The sequence below is a fragment of the Chrysemys picta genome, chromosome 15 (assembly GCF_011386835.1).
Source record: "Chrysemys picta bellii isolate R12L10 chromosome 15, ASM1138683v2, whole genome shotgun sequence".
Taxonomy (NCBI): Eukaryota; Metazoa; Chordata; order Testudines; family Emydidae; genus Chrysemys; species Chrysemys picta.
The window spans coordinates 23,886,324-23,910,467 of record NC_088805.1 but is presented as its reverse complement, the minus strand read 5'-3'; the positions used below and the strand labels follow the sequence as shown (position 1 = coordinate 23,910,467).

Genomic DNA, 24,144 nt, shown 5'->3' with positions numbered 1-24,144 from the left:
CGTGAATGAGGAATGTCAGAGATTTGGCTATAGTGGCTTACTAATGGAATGCAATGCTGTTCACTTCTAAGCTACTGGTTCCAATCGGATACCGGGCAGGTAGTGACCAAAAGCTCATTGATTACTTTTTGGAAGTTTTTTCTTAAGAAATGATGGTTTCAGGCTGATTTCTAGTAGATCTATTTCTGCACTGGAATTTGCATCCTTGTTTGGAGGCTCATCAGACATGTCAGGGATTAAACAGCCATGGAGAATTAGCTACCCTTTTTCCATCTAGGCCAGGGTAGAGTTGTCAATGTGTGTTTCTCCAGTGAAGCAAACTCCTCTCCTGTGATGTCAATCATATTTCAACTTGATGATATTTTGATGTATCTTCATCACGTTGCGTCAAAAGCACTTTTGCAGTACGGTGCTGCCATTTGGTGAACCCTGAAAATGGTTGGGGAGAAGCAGTGTGTCTGGGATATGAGATCACCTTAAGGAAACTGAGGTTGTCCCAGAAAACAGGATGGATGGCCACCTTACAAGGCACATCGGTGACAAACATTGCAATCAGTCAGGGAAGCAGTGTAGTTCAGGAAATCATGTGTGTGTTGGTTTTTTTTAATCCTGGCTCCAACACAGACTTCATCGGTGGCCCTGGGCAAAAGTCACTGAACTGTTCTGCTTCCGTTTCCCCATCTGTAAATTGGAGGTAATGATGAGTGTTATGAGGATTAATTAGTGGATGTACAGCAGGGGTGGCCACATGCGGCTCTTCAGAAGTTAATATGCGGCTCCTTGTATAGGCACCGACTCCGGGGCTGGAGCTACAGGCGCCAACTTTCCAATGTGCCGGGGGGTGCTCACTGCTCAACCCCTGGCTCTGCCACAGGCCCTGCCCCCACTCCACCCCTTCCCGCCCCCTCCCCTGAGCCTGCTGTGCCCTCACTCCTCCCCCTCCCTATCAGAGCCTCCTGCAATCCACGAAACAGCTGATCGGGAGGGAGGGGGAGGCACTGATCGGCGGGGCTGCCGGTGGGCGAGAGTCACTGGGAGTGGGTTGGGGGGAGAGTTGGTGGTGGTGGTAGGCTGCTGACTTATTACTATGGCTCTTTGGCAATGTACATTGGTAAAAATCTGCCTCCTTCCCAGGCTCAGGTTGGCCAACCCTGATGTACAGCATTGAATTAAGTTAAATCTAGACAAATGTATCATGCTGAAGACCCCTGTGTGTGTGTGTGTATATATTTTATGTTGAAATAATGTATAAATACAGGACAGGATTAATGCCTATATTTTCTGCCATGCCTGTGACATACTGAGGAATCCAGCGTTTAACTGTAATAATTTTTCTATCACAACTGATTGAACAATAATGTGGCAGGTGGCTCCATTAGAGTCAAGAGAAACCTTTTATTTTGAACCAATAAATTGCTTTTGGCCTAATCCATGAAGCTCCAGGTTACTAACTTTTTGTATTATTATTATTAATAGTGACAGATTGTCGAGGGAGCTTGGACAATATACAGAGATTTTCTTCTTTACCAACATATCTACCTGTGAGCTATCGGATCTTCAGTGCTGAGACTTCCTTTTTTCTTAAAGAAGCCAATCAGGATTTCATGAGAAACTCCAGTTTGCAATCCCGGGTGGAGTCCTTTTTTCCATATAAAGCCAAGAGGCCACCTGTATTAAATGCCAGCTATGGACCTTTCTCCGTTGAACAAGCAGTGCCCCATGACCTACTGTTAACCTCAAACTTTTTTGGATCCACCAGCAAGTTTACTTTTAACTGGAGACTTAAAGCCTGCATCATGAGCGACAAAATTTACCTGAGCAAGCCCAAAGTCCAGATCCTGTTCTACGTTGTGGGCAGGGACTGGGATGACTACAGTACCACGGAGAGGCTGCCTTGCCTGCGGGTGTTTGCCTTCCGCGAGACGAGGGAAGTCCGAGGCAGCTGCCGGCTGAAGGGGGATCTGGGATTGTGCGTGGCCGAGCTGGAACTCCTGCCGAGCTGGTTTAACCCCCCCACGGTGGTGTCCGGCCGCAAGAAAGCGACGGATCAGTCTGAAGGGAGCCCTGTGGAACTGTACTACACCATCCAGCCGGGGGACGAGACCGGGGAGTGCACCACTGAGGATGTGCGGAAGGGGAATGCCATCCGGCCAGGGAAAGATGGTACGGACGAGACCATGTCCCACTTGCAGAGGATTGGCTCTGTGAGCCTCTATCGAGCCCCGGAGAGTTCTCAGCTGACAGAGCTGAGGCTGGACAGTAATGTTGTCATCTGGCTGCCATCGAAGCCGGTCAAGCAAGGAGAAGTTGTGAATGTCTTTGTGACTCTCGCTAACAATTCCACGGTGGAACAGTTCGTACTGAGGTACGGTAGGTTGGTTTTGCCTCTGTTTCTCCATCAGTAGCAAACGCTTATGTAAAGGGGGAGTAGCCTAAGCTAGTGTGTGGGGTGGACTCATATTTACAACTGCCCCCTAATTGCAACCCACTTCTCATCTCTTCACCCCCCAACCCCGTAGACAGAGAGGACATTAAAGAAATCCTCGCTGGCATTCCACACCCCTAAAACACACCAAGGTTCTAGAATGAGTGCCCGATTCACAAGAGGGGTGCTGCCTACTGTGGCCATGGTTGTGGAATGATGGACAGTCATGCATCACAGTAGCTGAAACAAGCATCCTGTCAAAATTATACTCCTGGACTTTTAATGCGTAGTAGCAGGGTCCACATGGCCAGTTGGGGCATAGAGTGTGACTCTACAGCACATTACATTGGGGATTTAATGAGTGGCAAGACAGCATTTAGGCAAGTTCTTAGAATCCGTCTTCTCCCCCCCAACCCCCTTTCTTTCCCCCCTGCCCCTTCCCCACCCCCCTCCGTCACAACATTTAAATGTAGCAAAACATCTGGCATGGCAAACTTCATTTACTTGCCTTTGATGCAAATGACATAACACAGCTTTGCCTTCCCACACAATGGTTTTGTCATGAGAACTTCAAGGGAATGGCTCCATCTTTTACTTGTTTAAGCAGCAGTTTTTTGGGCTGCACACTTGCCTGTTTGTTTGGTCTTAATTTAATATGTTTGATGTTGCTATTGATTTTAAGGGACGTTAAGTTCATTATTTGGGAAAGGAACGGCAAAGGCAGTACATAGGAACATAAGCATTGCCATAGTGGATCAGAACAAAAGTCAACGTGTTTCCTTCCTATTTGATATGTTAGCAATTTTCCTACCAACCAGATGACAATCTTTTGAGGGTGAAAAAGACCGACAGACTAACTAATCCCCAAAATATTTGATGGATCTCCTTTCCTGTTACCAGGCTTTACGTTTAAGAGAAATTTCAATAGTGATAAGCAACAATTGTTCTTTTAAAGCTTCAAGCAGCCAGGGTATGCCGTAGATTTCTGCACATGAAAGTGTTTATGTCTAAGGCTCATATGAATTAGATGAATACATAGTTGACAACTGCTGACAAGAATAGCCTGTAGGGAAGGAAGTGTCGCTTGGAAGATAAAAGGCTCTTATTAAAACAGGGGAATTTTAGGAATCCCGGAAGCGTTCTGATATTTGCAGCTTTGGTTTAGTTGGTGAGATAATCCGCAGGCTACCTGTTTACTGAGTGGAACCTCGTGAGTTAGAAGAAGCTTCTTCCTCTCTTTGCTGCTTTTTTATTTAAAATCATTATTCACAAACAGTGAAGACAAGATGTGTTCCTTAGAACAAGCATAGCTGTGATGAAAGAAGAAATCCAAAGGAGACAAATCTGGTGTGTTATTTCTGCGTGGGCAGGGATATCCCTTTGAAATATGTGTGTCGCTGCCTTTTATCTCCCTAAAAAGTGAGTTAGAGATAGACGCCCTCATTGAAATCTGATGATATACGTCTTCGCTCGGAAAGGATTCAGATTGTCTGGGCGTGGATGCTGTTTATGTGCTCAGTGGTGTAATAGCCAGAAATGGAAAGAGCAGACATCAGACGTTGCCTGTTCTACCCGCTGTAATGGACAAAACTGGTTGTTGATGATGATTTTCAGAACAGGTTGTACTTAAAGCTGGTGAATTTTTTTCAGATACATGTTTTTCCCCCACAGAAGAATGCAGATGCAGGTTGACCGAAACATTTGGCAAATTTGGGTCGAATTCGCCAAATTATTTTGATTGGTGGTGGGGGGGATTTCAAAAAAATCTTTGGCCACTGAACTGAAAACTCAGTGATTTTCACAGCTCTAGTTATACTGGGTGTTTTTCTTATAAGGTGAATAATCATATGTCCAATATCCATCTTACTAACGTACTAACACACAGGTGAGCTGGATTGGTTCCCAGAAATGAATTTGTCAGTGCTCTGCTGAGGCTCAAAGCCTTGGCAAGAGCTGGCCACTGGTCTTCCAGCATCACACCCACCATCAGAATTTATAACCTGCGTATTTGCTTGGCCCAGGTGCCTGTGAGTTCTAGCATGTGAGCAGTATCCTCAGGAAGTGGCTCCATGGATGGAACTGAGGGACCCAGGTGAGCCCACTGGCTCTGGGGCACAAGGCAGAGGCAGGTTGGCCTGAGCCATTAGAGCTGGACTGCTCAAAGGATGAGCCAGTGGATGAGGGTAGAACAGGGAAAGTCCTTGTGGTGTTTCAGGTCCTGCAGCATCCTATGGAATGCAGAGTTAAGTTTCCCTGGAAGGGAAGGGCAGCCCAGAGAGCTCTTGGTTAGACCTCCTGTCTGGCTTGGGCCCAGACTCAGAGATGTGGAGGGTAGCTACAGGAGAGTAGCCCTATGGAAGGGCTCAGGGCCTTGTCTTAGCCCCTCATAGAACACCAGAATATGAAGGGACAGGTGATATTCACTGGCGGAAAATAATGTGGCACTATCTCCTGAGGCATAAACTATGTGGCCCAGTCTGTCGGCTGCTAAGATTTATCTCTCTTTTGTTTACTGAATGGCAGGTGAGGCCAGGTTCGACTCTGTTATGCGGGTGTAAATCCATTGACTTCAGTAGTGGTACGTGGCTGTATCTGAGAGGAGAGTTTGGCCCATGCCTCTATGGGCTGCCTGTCTTTTAAAAAAAGAAACGCGGAAAATGGCCAGTGTGTATGTTAAGGCTGCCTACAGGCTGCTTTAACCTTCTCTGTGGCCATTTGCCTGGTGACGTAGATGGCTGTACATGGGTTCCTGCCAAAGCAAACCCTACATCCTATGAAATGCATTCACATTCAATGATCCTAAAGAAACACACGCTGCATGTTGTCCCCGGGCATGGTGAATTTGTTTATTTCCTGCTTTTTTTTTGTATGTTGTTCACTGAGTTTTTCAAACACCCAGCACTGAGGCAAACGGTGTGTGATCATTGCTGGATGGTGGGGGGGCGGGGAATAGCCACAAATCTTCTCTGGCAAAAGTAAAGTAAATTGGTCTAAATGACCTAATCGCCACAAATCACTGGAAATGAAACTGTTCTTAAATTGTATCTTAATTCAGAATCCTGTTACTGTATTTGTAAATTTATCAACCCAAGAATGGCGATACAGTCAAAGAAAATGACTAATGTGGCATGGAGTGAAGTATATTATGGATGGTAATACATTAACGTGATAGGAATGCTGCTCAACTATACACCCTTCCCTCACAAGCCCCTTTTTGTACTTACCGAGCCCATTGTGAAATCATTAAAGAGCATCACTGACAGCAGATCAAGGTGCTATTCACAGCTCTGCCACTGAACAGTCGGATGACCTTGGGCAAGTCACTTATTAGCTCCATGCCTCGTTATCCCTGTCTGTAAAATGGGGTTGTATTGCTTCCTTACCTTTCAGGCGGTTGTGAGGCTTAGTTCATTCATGTTCCCAAAACACTTTGCACTCCTCTGATGGAAAGTTGTTCCAAGAATGCAAAGTATTTGCAGTAATAATACCACCAGGAAAGACTTGGTAAGAGGAGCAGAAGAAATAATTGAATGAAAGATAGACTCACCTGTCAGTCCATGCACTCCTGCAGAGGGAAGAGAGACAGAGCCACAAAAAGAGAAATGAGTCACACCTAATGCTGACTGTTAGTAAGGAAAATTCTTGGTTCCTCTAGCTGTTGAGATAACATTGTGGCCATGGGAGATGAGCAGAGTATCTGTTGTATCTCTTTACATAAGTAATCCACCTGTAACAGCATAAGCTATCCCCAGAAAGGCCAGAGTGTAGCATTAACCCGCATCTCATTGCTCTTCCACTTGCTTTCTGGGGCTGGTGTAAATCGACATAGCAGGGTTGACTCCCACACAGCTATCCCGACTGACACCGACGGAAGGTTTGTGTTGATCTTTCTATCTGCAAGCCTTTGTGTGAGCAATCGCTGGGTGGATTGCATGCAGGGCCGGCTCTAGGCACCAGCATTCCAAGCACGTGCTTGGGGCAGCCTTTTCAAGGGGCAGCCTTCGGGCCCTTTGCGGGCGGCACTTTTCAAGGAGCAGCACTCCTTTCTTCCCTCCCCCCCCTGTTTTTTGTTTGCTTGGGGCGGCAAAAAACCTGGCGCCAGCCCTGATTGTATACATGGAGTAGATTGAGAAGTCCTTAGAGCATGGATCTTTTCTTCTACGTGCTTGTAAATTTACAGCACTCTGCAAACAGAAAAAAATCATACCAGCAAAAAGAAGGCTATTCTGAGGAGATTAACTGTAAAAATGTAAAAGTGTTTGTGTGTGCTCCGGCTAGGGAATTTGGACGCTCTATTTTTATCTGTGGTGTTGGGACTTGGGCAGCCGAATCATAGAATATCAGGGTTGGAAGGGACCTCAGGAGGTCATCTAGTCCAGCCCCCTTCTCAAAGCAGGACCAATCCCCTGTTAGGTTGCTTTGAAAATCTTAGCCTGTGTATGGTGGTGGTTTTGTTCTATAGCTCTAAATACTCTTCCAATGTCTGCACTATTAAAGGGTCCTTCCATCTGTTTTTCATTGTGTGTGGTGCCACATTTGATCTGGCAGAAGCTAAGCAGCAGCGGGCCAAAGCATTAAAGCTAGGAACATTAGTGTTTTGAGCTACCTTGCTAGGCAGCAGCTAATCTCTAACTTGCTGTCGAAGGTGCTGAACGACCGGCTAACCCGCTTTACAGAAGGCACTGAGCAGGATAAGTATATGGAAAGGAGATGAAGTTATCTGCCCTGATTAGAAAAACTTGACTGGTTCTTTCCCACTCAAGATGGTTAATTACGGGTCTTTCAGGTGGAATGAAAGTTGCACTGAAGGGTTGCAGTGTTATTGAATTACCTGTTTCCAGCAAACAAGTCAACACAGGACAATGGATAATTAGCAGTGATAATAAATCTACAGATTGGAAGAGGGATGAAGGATAAATGCAGTGAGGAAAGCTATTAAACAGATCAGCCGAGGCAGCTTTGTATGTCAGTTCCTAATGAGTATTGACAGCACTGCTGTATCACAATGCTGCTGGCGTTATTAATAGCTAAAAACCTACACACACACTAGCACTGAAGTGTGGCTGTAATCCGAAATGCCGTATGAGTTGAATTTGTTGTATATTTTGAAGTAACTTGAAATTCTGGGGTGAATTATCCGAACCCACTAAACAAAAATTGGTTTCCTGAAGTGGAATCTTTTGGAATCTAAAACCAAAAGCCTCCCGCTTCCCCATACACACCCTACTTTAATCTCCCTTAATTTGAAATACAACATGGCACAGAGAGGGATGGGAGGGCGGGGGAAAGAGTTCTCTTTTGTGTGCCCATGTGTGTTTTCAGATGTGAATCACATCAAAACATTTTCCTGTTCACATGCAGCTCTACAGCACTTAAATATTTAAGTGATTTCACTATTGTTATGAAACATTGAAGCATAAAAGCAATTCAATCCACATCTGGAGAGAAAAGAGCTTGAAGCCTTAGGACTTGCTTCCATCGCCTTTATTATTTCATGTTCCATTTTCAATTGTAAAGGTGATCTTGACTTCCATATTCCAGACCCACAGCTTTAGCTATTATGCAAAAGTGAAAAGAAAACTGACATGACCTCTGAAAACGAAGTTTCCTTTTGCTCTGGAATTAGATCTTCTCTTTAGATTTGCATTCTGTGTTCCGAGGAACAAAGAGACATCTTTCCCTGGTGCCTGGCTAACTCTTAGGGATAGTCTACGCTAGGAGCACTACAGTTGTAGCATGTTTAGTGGGCAAACTACAGCCTGCGGGCCACATCCGGCCTGTGGGATCATCCTGCCCGGCCCCTGAGCTCCTGGCCCGGGAGGCTAGCCCCTGGCCCTTCCCCTGCTGTTCTCCCTCCACAGCCTCAGCTTGCTCCGGCGCCGGCACAATGCTCTGGGTGGCGGAGCAGCGAGCTCCTGGGGCAGCGCAGCTGCAGAGCCGGGGCCTGACCCAGTGCTCTGTGCTACGCGGCTGCCTGTCTTGGTGCAGCCGCACCGCCAGCCACCGGTGCTCCAGGCAGCGCAGTAAGGGAGCGGGGTGGGTTGGATATTGGGCAGGGGAGTTCGGGGGGTGGGCAGAGGCTGGGGGTGTGGATAGGGGTCGGGGGGGTCAGAGGGCAGGGAACGGAGTTGAGTGGGAGCAGGGGACTCAGGGGTCAGTCAGGAAGGAGAGGAGGGGTTGGATGGGGCAGCGGGAGGCAGTCAGGGGTGGGGTGTCTGGGGGCGGTCAGGGAGAAGGGGTGGTTGGATGGGGCAGGGGTCCCACAGTCAGGAAGGAGAGGGGGGTTGGATGGGGTGGCGGGGGGGAAATTAGGGGTGGGGGAAAATTAGGGGTGGGGGGGCAGTTAGGGGCAGGGATCTGGGGGCGGTCAGAGAGATCATAGAATCATAGAATCATAGAATATCAGAGTTGGAAGGGACCTCAAGAGGTCATCTAGTCCAACCCCCTGCTCAAAGCAGGACCAATTCCCAGCTAAATCATCCCAGCCAGGGCTTTGTCAAGCCGGGCCTTAAAAACCTCCAAGGAAGGAGACTCCACCACCTCCCTAGGTAACGCATTCCAGTGTTTCACCACCCTCCTAGTGAAATAGTTTTTCCTGATATCCAACCTGGACCTCCCCCACCGCAACTTGAGACCATTGCTCCTTGTTCTGTCATCTGCCACCACTGAGAACAGCCGAGCTCCATCCTCTTTGGAACCCCCCTTCAGGTAGTTGAAGGCTGCTATCAAATCCCCCCTCATTCTTCTCTTCTGGAGACTAAACAATCCCAGTTCTCTCAGCCTCTCCTCATAAGTCATATGCTCCAGACCCCTAATCATTTTTGTTGCCCTCCGCTGGACTCTTTCCAATTTTTCCACATCCTTCTTGTAGTGTGGGGCCCAAAACTGGACACAGTATTCCAGATGAGGCCTCACCAATGTCGAATAAAGGGGAACGATCACGTCCCTCGATCTGCTGGCAATGCCCCTACTTATACAGCCCAAAATGCCGTTAGCCTTCTTGGCAACAAGAGCACACTGTTGACTCATATCCAGCTTCTCGTCCACTGTGACCCCTAGGTCCTTTTCAGCAGAACTGCTACCTAGCCATTCGGTCCCTAGTCTGTAGCAGTGCATGGGATTCTTCCGTCCTAAGTGCAGGACTCTGCACTTGTCCTTGTTGAACCTAATCAGATTTTTTTCTGCCCAATCCTCTAATTTGTCTAGGTCCCTCTGTATCCGATCCCTACCCTCTAGTGTATCTACCACGCCTCCTAGTTTAGTGTCATCTGCAAACTTGCTGAGAGTGCAGTCCACACCATCCTCCAGATCATTAATAAAGATATTAAACAAAACCGGCCCCAGGACCGACCCTTGGGGCACTCCACTTGAAACCGGCTGCCAATTAGACATGGAGCCATTGATCACTACCCGTTGAGCCCGACGATCTAGCCAGCTTTCTATCCACCTTACAGTCCATTCATCCAGCCCATACTTCTTTAATTTGGTGACAAGAATACTGTGGGAGACAGTATCAAAAGCTTTGCTAAAGTCTAGAAATAACACATCCACTGCTTTCCCCTCATCCACAGAGCCAGTTATCTCATCATAGAAGGCAATTAGGTTAGTCAGGCACGACTTCCCCTTTGTGAATCCATGCTGACTGTTCCTGATCACTTTCCTTTCCTCTAAATGTTTCATAATTGATTCCTTGAGGACCTGCTCCATAATTTTTCCAGGGACTGAGGTGAGGCTGACTGGCCTGTAGTTCCCCGGATCCTCCTTCTTCCCTTTTTTAAAGATGGGCACTACATTAGCCTTTTTCCAGTCATCTGGGACCTCCCCCGATCGCCATGAGTTTTCAAAAATAATGGCTAATGGCTCTGCAATCTCACCCGCCAACTCCTTTAGCACCCTCGGATGCAGCGCATCCGGCCCCATGGACTTGTGCACGTCCAGTTTTTCTAAATAGTCCCGAACCACTTCTTTCTCCACAGAGGGCTGGTCACCTTCTCCCCATGCTGTACTGCCCAGTGCAGCAATCTGGGAGCTGACCTTGTGCGTGAAGACAGAGGCAAAAAAATCATTGAGTACATTAGCTTTTTCCACATCCTCGGTCACTAGGTTGCCTCCCTCATTCAGTAAGGGGCCCACACTTTCCTTGATTTTCTTCTTGTTGCTAACATACCTGAAGAAACCCTTCTTGTTACTCTTAACATCTCTTGCTAACTGCAACTCCAAGTGTGATTTGGCCTTCCTGATTTCACTCCTGCACGCCTGAGCAATATTTTTATACTCCTCCCTGGTCATTTGTCCAATCTTCCACTTCTTATAAGCCTCTTTTTTGCGTTTAAGATCAGCAAGGATTTCACTGTTTAGCCAAGCTGGTCGCCTGCCATATTTACTATTCTTTCTACACATCGGGATGGTTTGTTCCTGCAACCTCAATAAGGATTCTTTAAAATACAGATGAGATGAGATGGGGTGGTCAGAGAGATGGGGTGGTCAGGAAGGAGAGGGGGGCTTGGATGGGGCGGGGGGTCCGGAGGCAGGGGATGGAGGGGGGTGGGTGGAGGGGAGGGGTCCCCAGAGAACGGGGCGGTTGGATGGGGAAGGAGTCTGGGGGGCCAACAGGAGGTGAGAAGCGGGGGGGGGGGGTCGATGGGGGTAGGGGGCAGGCCACCGCTGGCTGTTTGGGGAGGCACAGCCTCCCCTAACCAGCCCTCCATACAATTTCAGAAACCCGATGCGGCCCTCAGGCCAAAAAGTTTTCCAGCCCCTGTTCTACCGGCATAATAAATCCACCTCCATGAGAGGCCGTAGCTATGTTGGCAGGAGAAACTCTCCCGCCGATGTACCACACTGGTGCTTAGGTCTCTGTAATTTTCATCACTTGGGGTGGCTTATTCATACCACTGAGCAACGTGAGTTATACCAAAGTAAGTGGTAGTGTAGACACGTCCTTACTGTATAAGAAATGTTTTGTGTCGCGTGTAGGGAGGGACCCTCTATCACATACACCCTGAGCAATGAAAAGGGATAGTGTGAGCTGCCATTTGTTCCAATTTTGGGGGCATCCTCTCTCCATTCAAACTTCCATTGTAAACAGATACCATGAAGCAATGTAGCACTTTCAACAGGAGTTACCTAAGTCACTCAAAACGAGGTTATGCGTACAAAGAGAAGATATTGGAAGAACTTTAAGCAATAAAGTTATTAAACAAAGCCGGAAGATTATAATAGTTCGATCAATGTTCAAGATGGTCCCCTGAGAGGATCTTGTGTGTGTGTGTGTGTGTGTGTGTGAGCCTGTTATCAAAGTCTCTTAGGAGCTAAGTGGGCTCTGAGCTGGTCCCAAGTGAAGTCCAAGAGAGTCTTTCTATTGACTTCTGGGGGCATTGGATCAGGCCCGTAAACTATGCACTGTGCCAGAGTCAGTGGGTTAGGTCCGTTTTCCCTGTGTTCCTTGCAAAACCTGGCCAGGTCTATGATTTATTGCTTCTGGGGTCATGTAGAAGTATGTGTATATTTCATTGTTCAGTGTCCACTACAATGGGGCCCTGATCAATGATTGGGGGATCTGAATAATGGGCCTGGAGTCAAGAATCCTGGGTCCTATTCCCAGCTCTGCTGCTGTCCTGCTGTGTGGTCTTGAGCAAGTCACTTCACCTCTCTGTGTCTGTGTTTCACATCCCCCTGCGTTTGTCTGCCTTGTCTATTGGGACAGGGAGTGTCTCTCACTATGCATACGGTCCCCAGCCCAACGAGGCCTGGGTCTTGGCTTGCGTTTCTAAGCACTTCCATAATATAATAACAAACACACAAGCATTGTTAAAGGTTTGAGATTGGTACTTGCAAGAGTGGCAAAGTGCAGTATGAGCCACCTTGCGAATGCTTTGTTTGTCATAAATGGGAAGTTTTCCCCAAGATGATCGTGTAGCTAAAAATTAATAGCAGCCAGGTGCATTCATCTTTTATATGCTGGTTTGAGAAACAATAGGAATACAAGCTATTGAAATTCTAGCCAATTATAACATTTACTAAAGGACATTAAAGAAAAATCCATTTAGTCCCAATGTAATAAGTATCTCATAATCTTTTTTTTAACCAAGCATTTGTAACATAAAAAAAAAGTATTTTCAAAGAGAGCACGTTAATGTCACGTTGAAAGGAACAATATCACACTCCAATTAGTTTAATTTCATTAGCCATTAGCAAATACTTCACATAGACTTTACAGTGTATTATATCTTTAGACAGAGCGAAAGAGGAGATGGGCCTAGACTGACAAGAAGGATTATATCATCAGAGCAAGAACAGAGGTGACGAGCTCGAGTTTAAATTGGCCCTGTCTTATTACTGCAGTCAATGATAAGCAAAAAGGGACTGATTCCTATTAAAAAAAATTAGGGCCTCTAGAAAAGTAAAACACAAGGGGTCTCTCCCACTGCTCTCTTCCCTTCTCCCCACCTCCATGAATCTTTAGAAAGCAGTCTGGCTGAGATGCACTCTGATCAGTGCTATTTTCATCCTTCCCAGCCCTGTTTATAATCTAATCTGTTAATACTAAGAACGAAGCACAGTCTTGTTGTTAGAATGCAAGGCTGGGAGTCCTGGATTCTGTTCCTAGCTCTAGCACCAACTTGCTGCGTGAACATGGCCAATTGCTGAAGCACAACTTTACGACCAGCGACCTCGATCTAGCACATCTGGGGCCTGATTTTCTGAGATGGTGAGCACTTGTAGCTACCATTGGAGTCAGGTGGAGCTGTGAGTGCTGAGCACCTTGGAAAATAGGCCCTGGTGTCCCAAGCTGAGAATCCAAAATTAGACTCCTCTCGCTTTGAACATGTTGCCCTTAACCATTCTGTGCCTCAGTTAGTTCACCTGTACAATGGGGATAAGAATACCTGCTACACAGGAGCAATGTGAGGCCTAGCCAGTCAGTTGTAAAGTTCTGTACACTATAAAGAATAGTTGATACCATAATTCATTCTCCAATTTAACTAAATGGGTTTCTGATCAAGCTTAAATCCCTGCATAAATGGAGTATAAACAAGCCATCAATACAATATAAAGGAGTCTGGACTAGTGGCTTATGCGTTGAGCTTGGGGCTCCCATGTGAAAAGCCTCCCCCACCCCCACCATCTATTAATGGGAAAGGTGGAAGGAAAAAAAACAGTAGTTTTGCTGTGACAGTTTAATTTTCTCTTGAGCTAAGCCAGAAAACTGCTTAGCACAGATGGACGATTCGCTGGGATCTGAAATTTTGGTTTAATACACCTCTACCTCGATATAACGCTGTCCTTGGGAGCCAAAAAATCTTACCGCATTATAGGTGAAACCGCGTTATATTGAACTTGCTTTGATCCACCGGAGTGCACAGCCCCACCCCCCTGGAGCACTGCTTTACCGCGTTATATCCGAATTTGTGTTATATCGTGTCGCGTTATATCGAGGTAGCGGTGTATTTAGCATTTCTGAGTGGACAGCAGTGTTTCAGGAATGCTATGTGTGTGTGGCGCCATCCAAGTAGCATTTGCCCCCTCTAATTTCAGTGAAGTGCTGAAGTTGGGTTTTTTTGTTGGTGTGGTTTTTTTTTTTTTTTTTTTTGGCTTCTTTTCCAAATATGTTGCTGCGCATGTTGTTAAATGTACAGCGGCGCCCTCGGCTTTTTCCATTCTGTTTAGAGACATGGCTCTGAGGTACAGTATGCCTCCTGCTACTTACTGCTCTGCCTGACCTTTCCAAAAGCCGGCGGAGATGCAAGGCTGCTTAAAGATGAGATAAGGCACTTGAACTTATTGTCTGTTTAGACTTTTAGCTGCGCGTACAACTTGAGTTACAACCATTAATTGAACTCGTGATTATTTGCCTAATTAGACACAATTGTGGCTGGTTAAGGGTCCATTCATTATAACCCTTTATCCCCCAACAGTGGAGAGGGAAACCTCATACCGCTGGGAGTAGATTTTAGTTTAAAAAGATGAAGCTTGCTGGCTGTCTAAAAAGCTTGTGCTCTGATGCATTAAAGAACCCCATGGGAATCTTCAGTGTGATAATCTGACAAGCTGTTGGGTTCCAGGACGACTGTAAACAGGCGGGTGTTCAAGCCTGTAGGTTTGAATGGAAATTAGTATCCTGAGAAAAACTGGTGTCAAAAGGCTTTAAATTCCAGTTTATCTGTGAAAGATGCACAACCCCGGGATAGCTACCAAGTGGCTACTGACAGCAGGGGTATTGGCAAGTAACCACTCCCGATTCTTTCAGAGCTCCAAGAGCCGAAATCGAGTGTGATGGAGCTCTAAAATCTGGTGGTGTGAATCTTTCATGTGGCAGTCTTTACTGGGGCTTGTGAAGGAGCATAGGAATTGCCAGATTGGGTCAGTCCATCTAGTCCAGAGCACGGTCACTGAAAGTGGTCAGTACCTGGAGCTTCAGAAGAAGGTGTGAGAAACCTTGTAGTGGGCAATCGTGGAATAACTGCCCTCCAAGGAATGTTTCATCCCATGCAGCAGTTGGTTTAATCCAAGGCAGGAGGGTTTAAATCCCTTCCAAAACTCTGTTTCCTGTTTTAGTATTTGCTATTCTGATTCTGGATATTCTGATTATCACTGAAAGTGTCCAGTCCTTTTTTTGAATCTGCTAAACTTTTGGCCTCAGTGATATTTTGTGACAGTGTTTTCCACAGCCCATTTTGTCAGAACCTCGGGTCTTCAGGGTTATGTTGTGCCTTTTTTCCCCATCTATGGTCAGATATAGTTATATATCAGGATCTCTATCCATATCTAGAGAGAGACATACAAGTTACTGGGCTCAATACAGAAGTAACTGGTTGAAATTCTACGACCTGTTATATGGGGGGTCAGATTAAAAAGGACCATTAAATCATTTACACATAAAGTCTGTGAAACTATATCCTTTTTAATACTATAATTTGCTCTGATGCAAGTAAGAAGGCAAAAAAAAAAAAAAGAAAGAAATCCCTCTCGTTCCACAGTGCTTTACAAGCAAACACAAACAAGAAGGGAAAAATCAAGGGAGAAGCGTGTGCTGCCTGAACTCAGCAGCAGGGGAGCAGTTAGTTAAGCACTGTAATCAATGGGAATTACTGTAAGCAGTTTCAGAAAAGACCTGGTGATACAGAGCCAGCCAAAAACAGTATTAAGAGAACATTCTTGCCAGCTGTTTTGACACAGACATAGTGCTTTGAGTTAAGAACTCAGACTCTAGGCTGGTTGGGATTTTAAACTTGGCTTCCCGGTGATTTTATTTTTGTTTTCTCCCCTGGCACTGTATGTATGCACATAGGTGTGCTCCACTGTGAACAATTGGAAGCGGGAGGCTATTTCTGGTCATCCTGTCCCACAGAATCCTTCCTTATGAGACCATTTTACTAGCAGCATGCACCGGCATGCAACTGCTCTGCAAAAAACCAGGGAGCCACCCCCTACCCTTCTCCCCAGGGGCATGGTCTGGCCTAGTGAGATAAATGAAAGCTGATTCTGAATAGTTCTGAGAGCTGTGGACTCCTGTTTCAGCTACTCTCTTCCTCCTCAATGTATGATCTACCTTGTCATCAGTGTAAGCAAATGTGTGCCAGGTATGCCACCTGGAGGCAATATTTCTTATAGCAGCACTGGCTTGGGGGTATTTTAATCAGGAGACATCGACTGCTCTCTCCACTGTGCTAGTTATGATTCTGTTGGATGTACTATCGCGTCTGTCTTGGCAGATTATGAATATACTGTGGATAGTGGGAAGAGGTGTAGAGGACCACTGCTTGTGTATAAATTCCTGGTTACACTTTTCCATGACACCATTAGAACAGCTGAAATGGGCCTGATCACAGTGGGGAAAATGGTTACACTTATGAGATATATTCTCCCTGGTTCATCTTTAGATCAGATGGAGTTAAAGAATCTGTCTTTAATTTTTGTTCGTCAGGCTCGCCCTATGTTGCAAAATGCCTCCATTAGCTAAGTCGGCGGGGGGTTAATATGCACTAGAAGTCCAATCATCTCCAGTGGAGCCTTTTTTTAGGTTTTCAAATTGCTGCTTCGATCAGCAAGGCTAGAGGACAGGAGACTTGGGGAATAAGGCATATCTTGGGGGAAAAAATGCACCTTCAGCCTTAACTCTCTGAGCGATCAGTTTCAGACTCTTCGAACCAGTTTTTTCCCCCTTTCCCACCAGTTATGGTTCTAAGATGTTAGCACTGGTTTCTAAAGTGTGATGAGGCTGCAGGGCCCTTAATAACAAAGAGCCCAACTCTGCAGTCCTGGAGCAAAAAACTCCCACCAGGAATCTTTCCCTGCATTATAACAGTGGAATCTGACGTAGAAAAAGCCCTGGACTGTAGAGAAAATAAGTCCTCCGCTCCCAGCCTACAGTAGGACCCCAACGCTTAAGCAGGTATCTAAATTTTAAACCTGGGATTAATCCCTCTGAAGTCAGTGGGGCTACTTACGTGCTTAAAGTTCGGGCCTAGGGGATTCGGAAGAGGAAAGTAACCTGGGCATTTCCTCATGGAAGTTCCCCCAGATCACACAACAATGTGGGATTCACCCTCTTTTGCAGAACGAGCTGTGGTTCCAGCGCCAGCCCCCATAAAACCCTCAAGGATTCACAGGCAGCCAGGGCAATGAAGGCCCTAGCAGTGTGGTTCCAGGTTCCAATGGGCGGATTGGGCCTTTTACTTTGTACGAAACCTGGAGTACGTGCTGCCTGTATCTATTTCAAAAGTGTGGCGTGTGTGATCTGTCACACTGGTTTCTGAGACTCTGTATGGGTCCCATCAGTAAAAGGACACTATGCCAGTCCTGCTTTCTGTGACAGGTCAGCACACAGTGAAAAGGATTGGGATGGGCTGAGCAGAGGAGTACACAACAGGCATCAAGGACCGAAATCAATAGCCATGTTATACAAAGAAGATTTAATGTCAGGGGGTCACGCATCCTCCTGGGTAGCATCACAGAAGCACTGACATAGGCGGCCTGGGTCCGTGACACTGGACTCTGACTGCTGGAAGGGGACACTACACTGCTCCTGCATGTGTGTGGTATTCCGTGACCTAATGATCTCAACTTCACAACTAAGCCTCAAGGGGAAGTGGCAGGAATCCTGCTGCTTAGGTCATTTAGGGCCTGGTCCAGATCCCATTGAAGCCAGTGGCAAATCTCCCATTGCATTCAGTCGTGCGAGATCAGTGCCTTCCACCAACCTGCACAAAGCCCAACAAAGTGTATTGTAAGGAACAATCCAGCACTTGACGGGAGGGTAGATGCGCTAATCTCCAATTTCTAGGAACCCATTGTATTGTTTAAAGAACTCGCCTCTTCTTTTCTGCCTGAAACTAACAACATTGCTGGAATTAACTCGATGGAGAAATAAAGAAACGCCAAGGAGCTCTTCAGAAAAGGTTGGAAATCTCCTCCTCGCTTCCTCTAGCCAAACTACAAATGTTCAGGCACCTAGTAGCTTGTGAGCTTTAATTTTCGGAGCATCTCAGGTAGCAAGTGCGGTCGGTGTCCATTGCTGTGGTAACGACCGTTTTTGACTTCTCACTGCCACAGAAATGTATTAGTTGTCATCATTTATGTTACCGTGGTGCCCTGCAGCCTCAATCAGGATTTGGGGGCCTTTTGTGTTGCGTGCTGTATGCATGTGACGCTGACGCTGAGATCAGATGGCTAGGGCCCTGGACGAGGAGCCAGGCCACCAGGGATCTATTTCTGACTCTGCCATTGAACTGCTGTGTAACTTTACATCAGCTGTATCACCTCTGTTGCCCCGTTCACACTTGTCTGTTTAGCATGTAAGCGCCTCAGGGCAGGAATCGCCTCTTGCCGTGAGTCTTCGAATGGGGGTCCTCCGGGTGCTACTCAATGCAAAGAATCGCAATAGACGTTGACATGCGTTGCCTGTTTTTAACCAGTTTTGTTTTTTGTTTTGATGTGGTGTGGTTTCTGGTAAGAATTCCTTTCGGTGGTGGGGGTAGTGATCCCTGGTATCGTCAGCATTTCTGTTCAAAACGCATTAGAAAATACGAAATAACCACCCCCATATGGCGCTCTGGGAAACTCTGAGCCTCAGGGGCGACAATCCCTTCCAGAGATCATTGGCTACGGAGGGACCATGCACCCTTCCACAGTCTCTGCACCCAGGAAACTCTGTGGGCCAATGCACGTGGGGAGGAGGAGGGGGGCAGAGTCATGATTGTCAGGGGGGTGGAGTCACTGCATTGGGGATAGTTTGCACCCTTGTGCTAGGAGTGAGCAAACAGGCTCACCCGAGTGGAGGGACCCTGCTATTGAGTCTGGCTCTTACACTAGCCCTGGAAATAGGAATATATCAAATTGAACAGAAAATAACCTATCCATAGGGCTTAACTTTTTAATCATCCTGTATAATTTAATAATTATAACCCTGCAGTAGAGTCAAAAATCCAACCCTATCTATAGAAATAATAATACCATTTAGCTCTTATATAACATTTTTCATTAGTAGATGTCAAAGTGATTTATCAAGGAGGTCAGAGTCATTCTTCCCATTTGATCGGGAAATGGGGAAACTGATGCATAGCAAGGGAAGCCTAAGGTGGCAGAGCCAAGAATATGACTTATATCTCCTGAGTCCCAGTCCAGTGCTCTATCCATTAGGTCACACTGCCTCCTGGCTGTCCCATTATACAAAATGAGAGTGAGCCGTGGCTACTCAGCTGAATATGAGGCGGAGGGACCAGGAGCAGTGGGGTCCTGGTACTGCAAAAGGTTGAGACTACTAGTTCTAGCCTGGCTGCTCAGAAAAGCAATGTTTGCCCTGTATTGGTTAATTATGTTTGCTTCAGCATATTCATATTGCTGTTCATTTTTTGTGTCTTTTTATTTTAAATATCTACTCAAATGGCTGAGGTTTGCAAATTAGTGGTGAGACTGAGCTAACATCCCTGCATCCTTCTCTGCTAAAAACGTCTCAATGGATAAGGAATGTTGCTTTGATAATTGTTTAAATGGTGCTTAAGGGGCCCCCTGGGTGAATTACATTGGCTCCGTGATTTGCCTTGTCATCAAACACTCAATCAATTCACAGAGTCAGAAACATGAAAGAAGAGGCCAAAAAAACCATAAGAGGATTGCAGTAATTGAGTCATTATGAATACAAGAAAATGAATCTGTCACATTCAGAATCACAGCTACCGCTTTAAAATATACAGAGTTCAATGTCTGCCTGATAGCTTTTTCTTGTTTTTTGAAGGAATCTCTCTGGGTTTTTTTCCTCAAAGAGAGAAGCCAAAGAAGGAAAAACTTGGAACAAAACTAGAATCAGATCCAAACTGGACAATTAAGGTTTGAAAAAGTTTGGTAAAAACTTTTACCTCCCAATCTCCCCTTCCCACTTTTGGAGCCTACTTGGACGCTTGGATAGAAAATAGGAGCCCTTTATCTGAACCACCTGCATGATTTGGCTGTATTAGAACCTGGATCCTAAACTGCCCTTGGTTTTGGTTTTGCAAAACCTCAACCTAATGGAGGGAGTTGTGCAAAAATCTAAATCCAGTCTGTGAGCCCACCTTTACCTATGGCTTAGTCCTTTCTGGGAAACATAATAAAAGTGTAAAATACCCTGAGAAAAACTGTTCTCATGAGATTTCTAGCCAAATTTTGAAGATGCAAGAGGAATAGCTAGCTCTGTGTATCCAAACTTTGGGGCGCTTATCTGAACTGAACCTCTCCATTTTTCACCCATTCTTAGAACTGGGTAATTTTTTGGAAGGGAGGCAGGCTTGATCCTGTAAACCTTTACTCACACAAACATTGCATACACATGGTAGACGCAATGGAGTTCATGGGGCTATTGACGTGAGTCTGGTTTACTCACACAAGTAATCCAAAGGGCTTGCATGAGCATGCCTCATCAGGACAGGAAGGAATTCAGAGTACCATGGCCATTGGCAGAAACATTTTAGAGGCAAATGATTCAAAAAAGAAGGCTTATTGAAGATCGTTACCACAGCTCTCTGAATGAAGTTTGCTGGGATTGTGATTGAACTCTCCATACAGAGAAATCTGTTTTAGGAGTGGTGGGTTTTTTGCAGGCAAAAGTATGACACCATAACGCACATGTAACTCTTCCACCGGGGTATCCACAGAACTGTGAACACAAACCGTGGTGTGTGCAAGGCCTTGCAGGAAAACTCCATGGTGTTGGGACATAGTGATGCTTTCAGAGGTTTGGGGCTGCTGCTACATTAATCTCTGTGGTTAACCTACTCTGTGGTTCTTCTGTGGATCTTGAGAGGAGCAATTCAGTTGGACTCTGATCTTGTGTTACTTTTGCACTTGCATTATTTTATTCACATGACTAAAATCGAGGCAAGTGCCAAGAGTGAGCAAGTTCGGGGGCCTCAGAGTACTTGCTTCCTCCCAGCCTGTGGGCCAGAGATTTTTCTGAGCACCCTATGCAGCCATTTTCCCCTCTGCACCTTCTGCCTCCGGGTCGAATGTGTGGGTGGTAGGGTGACCAGACAGCAAATGTGAAAAATTGGGACAGGGGGCGGGGGGTAATAGGAGCCTATATAAGAAAAAGACCCAAAAATCGGGACTGTCCCTATAAAATCAGGACATCTGGTCACCCTAATGGGTGGGTGGAGGGAATATGATGGGGTTGTGGCTGTGCTTACGTTTGTGTGATTAAGCACAATAAGAAACTTGCCTTTGATCTGATACTGTCAGGACTCTGATATACAGGAGTAATAATATTCTCCCGGTGTGAGATGGGAGCTGATGGAATCTTATCAGAGCTCCACCGCTTGTATATTAAAGTTTGAATGGTCAGCCTTCACCGTAATGATGCTGGAAATGACCCTTGCTTTTCCAAAATCATCGCCTTTAGGCCATGGCCCTTTCTGGCTGTGTAGCAAACACTGTAATTTGACTCTCACACACACATGCACATTTGCATGAGAATCAAATTACAGTTAGCAGCTAAAGGCTTTGTTCAGCAAGATGCTTAAACACATGCTCCACTTTAATCTCAATGGGACAACTCCTGGGTTGAAAGTTAGGGACATACTCAGTCACCTTGCTGAATCAAAAAAGCCTGCCGAAACGCGTCACAACCTGGAAATACTCCTGGTGGGCCAGTTACTCTGAAATAACCACAATTTGAAACAATGTCCCCCGAGAGATTTCAGTTTACCATTTATATTCCTCCTCCTCCATCATAATTCATTACCGTCTATACTTGTTCATAAGCCGAATGTTTTTTGGTAAAAAAGTGACGCATCAAAGAGTAGGGGTCGGCTTATAAACGGGTCTATACCAAAATTTGATGATTTTAAACTCTATGGAATCACTGAATTGAATATCTAATACATTGTCGTTTTGTTTACCTGGAGCGTTCACAGGCACGGAGCCTTTCAGCTCCCAGTGTCCGCGGTTTGCCGTTCCCAGCCAATGGGAGCTGCGGGAAGTGGCACGCCACTTCCTGGAGCTCCCATTGGCTGGGAACAGCAAACCGCGGACACTGGGAGTTGAGGGGCTCCGCGCCTGCGAACGCTCCAGGTAAACAAAATGTCCAGGCCCGCTAGTGGCTTACCCTAATGGGCCAGGAGCCAAAGTTTGCCAACCCCTGAAATATAGGGTTGGCTTATGAAAGGATCATACAGTTTTTGCTATTTTTACCTAACCATCTTGTGGGGGGGGGGTCAGCTTATAAATGAACGGGTTAATGAACGAGTATATATGGTAATTAATAATTTGTAGTTTGGTAGCACCTCGGGGTCCCAACCAAGGTCGGAGCCTCCTTGTGTTAGACGCTGTACAAACGTGGAGACTGTTCCTGTTCTGAAGAGCTTGACTGTAAGCTCTTTGGGACAGGGCACCGTCTTTTGCTTCTTTGTTCCGTGCCTAGCACGGTGGGGTCCTGGTCCAGGGCTCAGCCCTGCCAGGTGCTACTACACTACTAACAATAAATAGACAAGAGAAAGGACGGGAGAAAGGAAGTATCAAGCGAGTCACAATCTAGTACCAAGCCTCATAGCACCTGCTGGTCAAGAATTGTCATCCTCATTTTACCTACATGGAACTGAGGCAGAGAGAGTTAAGGGCGCAGTGCGTGTCTGTGGCGGCACCAGTCCGAACCCAGTGCCTTTCAGCACAGAGCCATTCTTTCTGCAGTTCTTTGGGATGGTTAACATGACTATGTAGCTTTATTAAAATGCATCTGGTTCCTACAGGCAAATAAATAAAACTGCCCTGTGTGCAGGGAGTGTTGGGTAGTGGTTAGAGCAGCACGGCTGGGACTTGGGGGTAGATCCAGGGGAATCCAAGACTGCCACTGATCTCAGTCTGCGACCTCTGACAACTTGCTTTGCCTTTCTGTGCCATGATGCACCCATGAATAAAATAGGAATAATACTGAACCAACTCGCCACAGGCGTAGTGAGACTTAAGGGGGAGTTGTGACTCACCTGCACAGGTGTACCAAGGGAGGGGGGAAAGAAGATGCAAGAATCATCCCCTTTTCTTCCATTCTTGCACCAGGAGTTAGTTACAAGCCGAGTCCTTGACCTACCTAGGCACAAGGACTGCTTGAGGCTAGCATGGACAGCTGTTCTAGCCTCCTAAAAGGCCTGTTTCTAGCCCTCCTTCCGCACCAGGGAGCAGAGCTGCCCTGTGCAGGGGGTGTGTGCTCAGCACCTTTTCAAAGCACTGCCAGCGGCACTGCACCTGTTTCAGACACAAGGCCTCCCGAAGCTACTGCGCTGGGTGCGTCTCTCAGCACCATGGGCAGCAGCTGAAAGCCACAGGCGTAGCAGCCTTTGCACTCCTGGGATGTAAGTGCCTGGACCAAATCCCACTGACATCACGGCACAGATTCCTACTGACTCCAGCGGGGCTTGGGGCAGGCGCGAATACTGTGAAGCCTTATTTTAAAACAGGACGAAGTTTCCTTTGGCAGAGGGAGGAATCTGGTTCCCTTTGATCATAGTCCAATGGTAAACACAGCAATGTTTGTTTATGACTTGGGTTTTTTTTAAGTGCATACCTTAGCTTACACAATGCAAGGCAGGGCCCTTTGCAGAGCCCAGAGGACTGCTGTTGTCTGGTTGGGGTTGGCTCTCCTTGTTGAATCTGGAGGTGGGCCAAAACCATGAATATTCATGACACTGTTTGACAAGATTTTTATTTAAAACAAAAAAAATGGATCCGAAGTCTTTCATTTGTCATTCTGAACTCAGCCAGCGAAAGCCCCATTGAACAGACGCATATAGCAGGAATGGTTTTTTGTTTTTTGTTTTCCTCCTGATTTCACCACAGTTTACTATGGCTAAGGAAGTCGATACATGATAGCAAAACTTTTACTGGTTTGTTTGTTTTTTTGTAGCTACAAATCGAACAGCATGGCAGGCTTAAACTGTACATTGAGCTGAAATAAAAATCCTTCTTGTATTCTCTCAAGTGTGGGAGGAGGCAGGATCAGGGCTGGCTCCAGCTTTTTTGCTGCCCCAAGCGGCAAAAAAAAAGGGGGGAGAAGAAAAACCCAATTGAGCTGCCGCCGAAGAGGAAGCCAGGGAGTGAAGGACCCATCAACGAATCGCCACAGAAGACTCAAGTGGGCCGATTGAGCTGCTGCCGAAGTGCCGCCGCTGTTGCCCCGGACGTGCTGCCCCAGCAACCCACGAACTGCCGCCCCTTTCTATTGGCCTGCTTCCTTCGCTGGGGCCTGGAGCTGG

The 24,144-nt window shown here is 46.4% G+C and overlaps 1 protein-coding gene across 4 annotated transcripts in view; it reads left to right on the top strand.

Moving 5' to 3' along the window:
- LOC101934617 (transmembrane protein 132C) overlaps nucleotides 1-24,144 on the top strand; it is a 304,006-nt gene that overhangs the window by 84,136 nt on the left and 195,726 nt on the right. For 3 of the 4 annotated variants that reach the window (XM_042852529.2, XM_005299570.5, XM_042852530.2), the window contains one exon: nucleotides 1,477-2,365. The exons of the other annotated variant lie outside the window; for it this stretch is intronic. In XM_042852529.2, the coding sequence (XP_042708463.2) occupies nucleotides 1,477-2,365 (889 nt within the window). The remainder of the gene's footprint in view (nucleotides 1-1,476; nucleotides 2,366-24,144) is intronic. 4 annotated transcript variants of the gene reach the window in all.